The sequence below is a fragment of the Harpia harpyja genome, chromosome W, assembly GCF_026419915.1.
Source record: "Harpia harpyja isolate bHarHar1 chromosome W, bHarHar1 primary haplotype, whole genome shotgun sequence".
In the NCBI taxonomy this organism is placed as follows: Eukaryota; Metazoa; Chordata; class Aves; order Accipitriformes; family Accipitridae; genus Harpia; species Harpia harpyja.
The window spans coordinates 14,261,084-14,270,298 of NC_068968.1; the positions used below are offsets into that span (position 1 = coordinate 14,261,084).

Consider the following 9,215-nt stretch of genomic DNA (forward strand, 5'->3'; position numbering starts at 1 on the left):
GGTTATCAAAACTCTCCATCAGTAAAAAATCTTGACTTGTTTTATGCACTCTTGGCAAAGTATGGAGCTCGACCCTCCCCACCTGGGGAAGAGTGGGCTCGAGACAATTGGGCGAATTTACAGAGTGTAACAGACCGAGTGATTTCTATACATAATGAGGCTGGATCACGGTCAGGCAAAGGCAAAGCGATAATCTGTGCAGTTCTTGGAGCCAGCCTGGTCGCAGCAATTGAAGACCGCTATAAGCGGCGTAGCCAGGAAAAACAAATCATAGAATCCCTTGAAAATTTGGTACAACTTTTGCAGAAAACAACCTCCAACCTGGAAGAGCAGGTAGCAGAGAAAGAGAGAGTAATTAGCTTGTACAAACAGCGAGCAGAGGAAAAGGAGGAAGAAAATCGCTGTCTAAAAGATGCCTTGAAAGGAGGACTTTCAAAGTCTGCTGAATCATTGAATGAGATAGAAATGAAGATGGAAAAGATAGGTATTCAGCAAATAAGTCAGGTATACCCCCAAAAGGAACTAGAGGAAGCAAGGAGACACTTCAGGGAAAACCCCCAAGTGAGGCCTTTGATTAAAGCAGAATTTGCTTATATAAATGATGAGGATAATGACCCACATATTACAACTAAAGAGATACCATACACTCCCACTGAATTGGCCAAAATGAAATGAGAATATGGGCGCCTTCCCAAAGAATCCGAAACAGAGTATGTGTGGCATGTATCTTTAACTGGAGGGGACCATATTCAGTTAAATGAAAGGGAAGCTAGTGGTTACTGGGGCCACGGTGTCTTTTTAACAACAGGGGATAGACGTGCCCCATGGTCCCTAACCCAGCGGGCTGCCTATTGGGCCGGAGGGCTGAACCCCTTAGACAGGGGAGATCCCCTAGCAATCACAGGCACAGCTGATCAATTGCTAGAAAGTGTGCACAAAGCAGCCTGCCTGCAGATGATACATGAAAGGAAGTTAGTTCCCGGATGTGAATCCCCAATGATGTTGCCGGTGAATCCTGAAATCATGACTCCTTTGATAAGGGGACTCCCAGAATCACTCAAATCCACCGGGATTGTTCTCCAAAGGACCATAGCATCTTTAGACGCTGTAGAAAAGTTGGAGAGCTCTACTAAAGGTAAAGGAGATGAAATTGATGTTGGCACAGGTTCACCTCTCAATTATGGCTCGTCTCCTTCCCACTCAAAGCATAAAAGGATCTGGACATGGGGAGATGTAGCACAAGAATTGATAGATTATAGCAGAAAATATGGTCCTGTGAGAACCTTGGAGGAGAAATCTAAAGGAATCCATCAAGTGGGAGCTAAAAATCTACCTCTGCCTGTTAGTAAAACTGTAACCGCTCTCACTGACCCCGCCACTGTTGCTGACTACTCCTACTCTAAAACTGGGGGAGGAGGAAGACAGCCCCTGACTCGACAACAATGGTGGGCCTTGGGAATTAAAAAGGGAGTTCCCAGAGATGTGATGGATGGTTTACCCCTTAATAAACTGAGTAAACTGATATCAAAATGGTATGGTCTGAAACAACACCCACAGCACCTAGGGTCAAATAGAGAAATCTCTCCTGTCATGCCCACAGACACCCCCCCCGCAGGGAACACGGGCGATGGGGAAAGTCAGCAGGGAAACTAGAACCTCCGTTCCTTAGCAGTGGGTGGGGGAACGGAGGATGGATTTATATCCAACAGCTCACTAAAACTAACAGAGGAGATTTATTGATTACAGCTATTGTAGGTCCTAAGCGTGCACCCGTAACCTTTTTAATTGACACCGGTGCACAGATCTCCGCCCTGACTGAGGAAGATGCACAGAGGTGTGGGGTGATTCCCTCTAAGCGAAACGTTTGTGTCCTGAATGCTTTAGGGTCAACAGAAGTTATGAAGATTGTTCCGGTAAAGCTGATGCTGCCGGGAGAGGAAGGCACGATCACTATTGACATGGTGGTTGGGAACATTCCGACTAACCTGTTAGGAATAGATGCCCTTAAAGGAAGGGGGTGGGAGGATTCAGAAGGATTGTTGTGGACTTTCGGGACACCGCAGCTGAACATCAGGCTACTTCAAACTGCACCCCCTCTACCATTTAGCAAAGTAACTAGTGTTAAACAATATCCCCTCCCCCTGGGAGCAAAGGAAGGTATCAAACCAGTCATGCAGGAGATGCGGGAACAAGGAGTGGTGGTAAATACCCATTCTCCTTTTAACTCGCCGGTATGGCCGGTGAAAAAACCTAATGGGAAGTGGAGGCTCACAGTAGATTTTCGAAGACTGAATGCTAACACAGGGCCTCTAACTGCCACAGTCCCTAATATGGCTGAACTGGTAATAACAATTCAGGAGAAAGCTCATCCGATCATGGCAACCATAGATGTTAAAGATATGTTTTTCATGATACCTTTGCGACCAGAAGACAGAGATCGCTTTGCTTTTACTTGGGAGGGACAACAATTTACCTTTACCCGGCTGCCTCAGGGATACAAACACTCCCCTACACTAGCTCACCACGCTTTGGCCCAAGAACTGGAGAAAATACCAAAAGCCGACGGCATAGCTGTCTATCAGTATATTGATGATGTTCTCGTGGGTGGAGATAAAGAAAAGGAGGTGGAGGCAACTCAACAGAACATAATCTCTCATTTGGAGAACTTGGGTTTGCAAATTCCCCCAGAAAAGATCCAAAAACCCTCACAAGAAGTAAAGTTTTTGGGAATTTGGTGGAAGGGGGGAATGACATGTATCCCACCAGACACCCTTACTTCCCTAGATCAGATTAAAATGCCTGAATCAAAAAAGGATTTGCAGCATGCTTTAGGGTTATTGGTATTCTGGAGAAAACATATCCCAGACTTTTCTATCATTGCCAGACCTCTTTACAATTTACTGAGAAAAGGGGCCAAATGGGAATGGACTGCTTCTCAGGAAGAAGCAATGAAATTGTTAATTTTTGAAGCAACAGCTCATCAGGCTCTTGGCCCTATCCACCCTACAGACCCTTTTCAAGTAGAATGGGGGTTTGCCACAACAGGATTGTCAGTACACATTTGGCAACGTGGTCCTGAGGGTCCAACCCGTCCTGTAGGATTTTACTCCCGCGGCTTTAAGGATGCTGAGAAGAGATATACTGCCTGGGAGAAAGGTTTGTTTGTGGTTAGCATGGCTCTCATAGAAGTGGAAAAAATTACACGTCAGCAACCAATCGTGCTAAGAGGCCCATTCAAAGTTATAAAAGCAGTCACTAACGGGACCCCCCCTCCTGACGGGGTGGCCCAGAGAGCCTCGGTACGAAAGTGGTATGCCCAGATTGAACACTATTGTAACCTTTTCTCAGTGACTGAAGGAGCTTTAAAAAACTTAGCTATCCAAGAAACAGGAAGCCTGGACGGCAGCCAAGACAAACCTATCTCAGCTATTCGGGTAGCCCCTCCTTTCTCCCACGATCAGTCAGTGAATGCTTGGTTTACCGACGCTTCTGCAAAGCGAGAAGGAAAAGTGTGGAAATACCGGGCAGTAGCCCTCCACACTACTACTAATGAACAGATAATAACAGAGGGAGAAGGGAGTGCCCAGGTAGGAGAATTAATTGCAGTATGGAGCGTTTTCAAGCATGAAGCACAAACCGCTTCCCCTGTCCACATATATACCAATTCCTATGCAGTGTTTAAAGGATGTACTGAATGGCTCCCTTTTTGGGAGCAAAATGAATGGGAGGTTAACAGAATTCCAGTGTGGCAAAAGGACAAGTGGCAAGAAATTCTGAGCATTGCTAGCCAAGGGAACTTTGCTGTGGGATGGGTAGCTTCTCATCAAGTAGATGGGGGCTCAGCAGGAGAATGGAACAACCAAGCTGATGAATTATCAAGACTAGCTCCTGTACAAAAGGACCAGATCACAGAAGATTGGGATCGTTTGCTAGAATGGTTGCATATTAAACGTAAACATACGGGAGCTAAAGATCTGTATCGTGAAGCCCTTGCCTGAGGTTGGCCTGTCACTAGGGAAATGTGTAAAACCTGCATATCAGCCTGTGAACAGTGCCGTACACGGCTCGAAAGACACCCCTTAGAGGATGACCCTCTGCATTTAAGAGAGGGTAAAGGCTTGTGGGATGCTTGGCAGGTAGATTATATAGGCCCCTTTAAGAGATCAGGAGGAAAACACTTTGTGCTGGTAGGAGTGGAAATAACATCAGGGCTAGTCCAAGCCGAAGCTTTTAACAAAGCTATGGGAGAAAAAACTGTGAAAGCACTGCGTGAATGGTTTGGTGTGGGATACTTGGAAAGTAATGGGCACACAGTGAACAATCCAGACTCGATAGAATTGATCAATTTGTGAGCCAAGGATGTTTTGTAGGCAGCAGGCTTCAAGGACGCTTTGCTTGTGGACACATATTTAGCTAACGGTAGTAAGAGCATTCCAGATGCCTTTAGAAGGCCTTGAACAGAATAAACAAGAAGACAAAAAAAGAAAGATGCCAATTAGAAGAACACAGGTGCGCATTCCACGATAAAGGGAACTTGGCACAAAGAACCTCAATTCGGCAGCTTATCTTGACCAATTAGACTGAGACAAGTTTCGCATGTTTTAGTTAATACAACCAATTATGCCTTATGTTTATGCGTGTGTACAGTGTTGTTATAACCAATCACTAGGTGTAACTAGGCGCGTGGACAGCTCATGCTAACCAATCTCTAATTTGCTTATGCGTGAACAGTAACTAGAATGAACATATAAACCGAGCTATCTTGGCAATAAAGTGGCATCTGCTTGATCATATTGATTGTGTGCAGTGTCCGTGACTTCCGCGTCAACAGTTTGGAACTTTTCCAAACCCACAAGAAATACAATCTGACAATGGCTCCCACTTCACCGCCAAAATCGTACAGGATTGGGCACGAAGCGAAGGGATTAAATGGGTCTTCCACACTCCATACTATCCCCAGGCAAATGGAATTGTAGAGAGAACAAATGGTCTCTTAAAATGACTCTTGAAACCACAGGAGGGAAATTGGGATGCCCACCTATGGGAAGCTGTCAAAGGTGTAAATGACAGATGGGGGGTAAATGGATGCCCCAAAATTACTGCCTTTTGCCTGAAGGCTCCCTCTCTAGTTCCCTCATTAAAGGGACCAGATGATTCTAAGAATCCAGCACATTTCCCTGGACAACCTGTCCTAGTAGAACTTCCCACCGTAGGAAGTGTGCCACTGGTACTAAAAACCCCACTGAATGCATACTCATGGGTAGCGTCTGATGCCCTAGGGAAGGAGCATCGGATAAATACTCGCTGGATAATTCCATCATTTTAATTTTCTGTATAGTATTAATCTCTTTTGCCCCAGAGAGGCAAGTTTTGTCTTTTGTTTTACAGAAGAACTCCGAGAGACACCAAAAACGGCATGAAGTATGAATCACTTAATTAGATTGACAATACTTTTTTGTATCTCACCACTAATCTGTAGCCAAAGGAATACAGAATGGCCATGATCCCAAGCTATTGTCCAGTATACTCGGAGTATGGGACAGTATCCCAAAGACCGTTTCCCAAGCTTAGCCACTGTAGTAATGCATGATTCTGAAGTATACCACCCACTTGAGTGGGGGGAATGGGACAGAAAAGACTGGGTCCGTGTCCTGACTGGAACGGTTGGAGAACAAATCCAAGTGGGATACAGAAAAGTGGAAGGATCTCTTTATGAGAAAGCCTCTTCAATTACCATCTCTGGAAATCTATTGGACCCTAGTTCCAACGTCACTACGAAACTCTGTCCTACTACAGAATGGAGATGTAACAAACAGGATTCTCTCATTATGTGTTGCCGTCAAAAGAATGTCGGCAACTACTCCCTAGACCCAAGTACCAACAATGTTGAAATCACCAAATCCTGTATTAAGGAACAAGGAGATTGTTGATACAATTTCACTTTGACCAAACCAGTCTATGTGGTGTGCGATTGGCGATCTAATCCACCGACAGGGGGGCTATCAGGCCTAACATTTAAATTCAAAATGAATGCTGTAACTAGGCCTCTAGTGATGCTTGTTGCAGTAGTCACGCACGATGGCATAGATACCCTCTTCCCGCTAACTGACAAGGATGAAGTTATACCCTCTTTTACGGTGATACAAGGAAATAACGTCACAATAAGATGTAGACTGATCACTGAATCTCACATTGAATCCACAAATAGTTATGGAATTGGACCATATGACCCTATTTTGTTGTGTAAAAATCAAAACCTAGACTGTTGGTTAAATTTGACTGCTGTACAATACTCTTATAAAGTTATGTGTGGTAAAAATAATACTAAATACTGGGGAGGATTTAAAATAGATGTTGTAATACCTACTACCCAACCAATTGTTGTGCTTAACCCAAAAATCTTTGAAATTGGACCATATGTGATCAGAAATACGGGCCTACAACAAATGTTGCTTAACCCGGCATGGTCTCTCAAACGAGTTGAATTGTCGATGCAGAACAATGTTTCAGACATTCAGCCAGCTTGCTCACCTTTCCTAAAGACTTCTTACGAGGGATGGACAACCTGGCTGCAAAAACGAACTCTTCCCATGAGAAGAACACGGAGAGACCTAACCGGTGTTTTGGGAACAGGATTGGGAGTTCTAAATAGCATCGATTCAGAAGTAATAATGAACAAGTTGGCTACTTCAATTAGTGATTTGGCTAAATTACAACAGCCTTTGCGATCTTCATTATTGGCTTTGGGGACTAACCAGTGGCTGTTTTCAAATATATTACCAAAATGGGAAAAGGTAAATATAAGGGACCACGAATTGATTACTGATGCACTTGGGGTGGTCCAAAATAACCTCTCTTTGGCTCTCAGTTGTATCCAGGCTCAAATATGGATGCAGTCGGTAGCCGCCTCAATTATAAGAGAAGGTAAAGAAGGTATTCTCCCTACTGAAATTCGGAAAATAATTTGGGACAGTGCCACTGATTTTGAGAAGGAACTCCAATCCTGGTGGAACCTGGTAAACTTTACTTATGATCCCGTTACAAACATAGCTACAACTTTTGTGCTTACTATATATAATGCTACCATATACCCAATTTATCCCATTATTGCATTAGGGTTGAACCACAACGGAACTATACTCTATCCTTTTGAGCATAGAGTATGGGCCCAAAAGGAGAATGAAAAATGGCAAACTGTTAATTTGGAATCTTGCATTGTACGGGAACAAGGATTTGTTTGTGAAGGTAATGCAATTGAGGCACAAGATATTTGTTTAGATACTGAACAAAATATTTGCCATTTTGAGATTCATCCTAATGAAAACCCTGAAACAGTACTCATATATATCGGCAAAGGCTGTGTATGTTTGAGGACTGTTTGTGACTTTCTATCTGTAGACAAGGTAGTTGTAGAGACTAAAAATCATTCAAATTTTTGCGTTTGCAATTTTACTAAGATTGTTGGATGTGACTTTTCCTATTCGGCCCCGGTCACGTCTCACCAACTTTTGCAATCTAACTACATGTTGATTCATGAATTGCTACCTATACCCATTGGAATGAATCTTGTTTTGGTAAAACAGTTATTACAACACAAGGATTTGGTTGAGATTTTGGAAAAAATTAGGGAAAACGGACAGAAAACCTTAATAACTGTTCATCACAATGTGAAAGAAATACACCGAGTTTTTGAAAGAGTGCAAAAGGATGCAGAACATAGATGGTGGGACACACTTTTTGGATGGTCGCCTACTGCTACAGGCATCCTGAACAAGTTGTGTCACCCCATCGTGGTTCTCTTGATATTGGTTTTGATCAGTTTGGCTTTGTCAGCAGTATTGTATGTCATAACCTGGAGAATGATGAATCGGTTAACACGTTTGATGTCTGTATTGAACACATACAATATGCTTGATGTCCCATCCAATGTGGATATCCCCAAATCAATTGATGTTTTGAAACCTCATTGATTCTTCTTTTATATAAACAGCTTTGATTGTAATTGATACATTGTAGTTGCCTCCCTATCCTCTCTCCTTCTCTCTCTCTCTCTCTTTCTTTTCCTTTTCTTTTCCCTCTTCTTTGCCTTTCTATCCTCTCTCCTTCTCTCTCTCTCTACGGTCCTGCCTTTTCTATCCTCTCTCCTTCTCTCTCTCTTTTCCTTTTCCTTTTCTTCTTCCTCTTCTTTATCATGCTACCACCAAGCGGTCCTGACGTCCTGACAACCATGTTGAGCCACGGGATGGTGTAGGAGTCGGTCAGAAAATCAGCATTGTCTCAACACTGTCATCAGGAACATGAACAGTACATTTCCTGACAATGGCCTGTTTGGAGCGCAGTGGCCGATCCCAAGAACGGAACGCGCGGTACAAGGCTCCTGGAAGGTACCTGGCTAGAGCCATTAGACTGTCAAAAAGGATGGATTGCAACTGTTGCCATAACATCAATGAAGAAATCATGAACTTTAGATGAACTTTGCTTCATTATAATACCAAAACACACCTCCTGGTCGAAGGCTACCCGCCTCCAAGACTTACCACGCCTCGGACACTGACCCCGCGCCTGCGTGATAGCCTCGCTCGAGAAGGGCGGAGACTCCTGAGGCAGAGGTGGAGCAAGGTGTGTTACTAAGCATAAAAGATGATTTCTGAACAACGGAAGCTTGAAGCTTCCCCACCAAGGACCACGACGATCGACGATGCAGCATTAGCTGGACCCGGGACCGTTAGGACGTCTTGAGATCAGCGGTGGTAGCTATAACTTCTCTTTCTCCTCTCTCTAAACTTAACTTTACTTTTCTCCTTTCTTTCACCCATCTCTAACTATCGCGTGCCTCTTCACAGGCAATACAATAAAGTTTTACTGTGTAATTATTGCTATCCCCTTTGGTGTTGGTCACCTTAATTTTGCACTTTCGAGATCGTAGCAAACGAACCATCACGAGTCCACCGAGTGGACCGTGACAGGAGGCGAGGTGAGGACTCACCCGTAAAGGAGGTGAGCGGTCGGGGGAGGAGATGGGGTCTACGCTTTCCAAAGAAGAAGCAGCAGTAGTTAAGCTCCTCCAACATATACTCTCAAAGAGAGGCATAAAATATCATGAAGCTTGTTTAAAGCAGCTTTTACAATGGAGCAAGGACAGAAACCTTGTAATTAGTGTGGGTACAGCTGTTGAGCTTAGTACCTGGGAAGCTATCGGAACCTCCCTATGGGAT

At 43.9% G+C, this 9,215-nt stretch overlaps 1 protein-coding gene across 1 annotated transcript; it reads left to right on the forward strand.

Moving 5' to 3' along the window:
- Positions 1–507: 507 nt before the first annotated feature.
- On the forward strand, positions 508–3,777 carry LOC128136058 (uncharacterized; the record flags this gene model as incomplete). The annotated part of the gene is given in 4 exon segments (XM_052775146.1): positions 508–1,537; positions 2,323–2,670; positions 3,100–3,587; positions 3,676–3,777. Coding segments are annotated over 4 exon segments (1,968 nt in total), but the record flags the coding sequence as incomplete, so codon positions are not given.
- Positions 3,778–9,215: the final 5,438 nt, after the last annotated feature.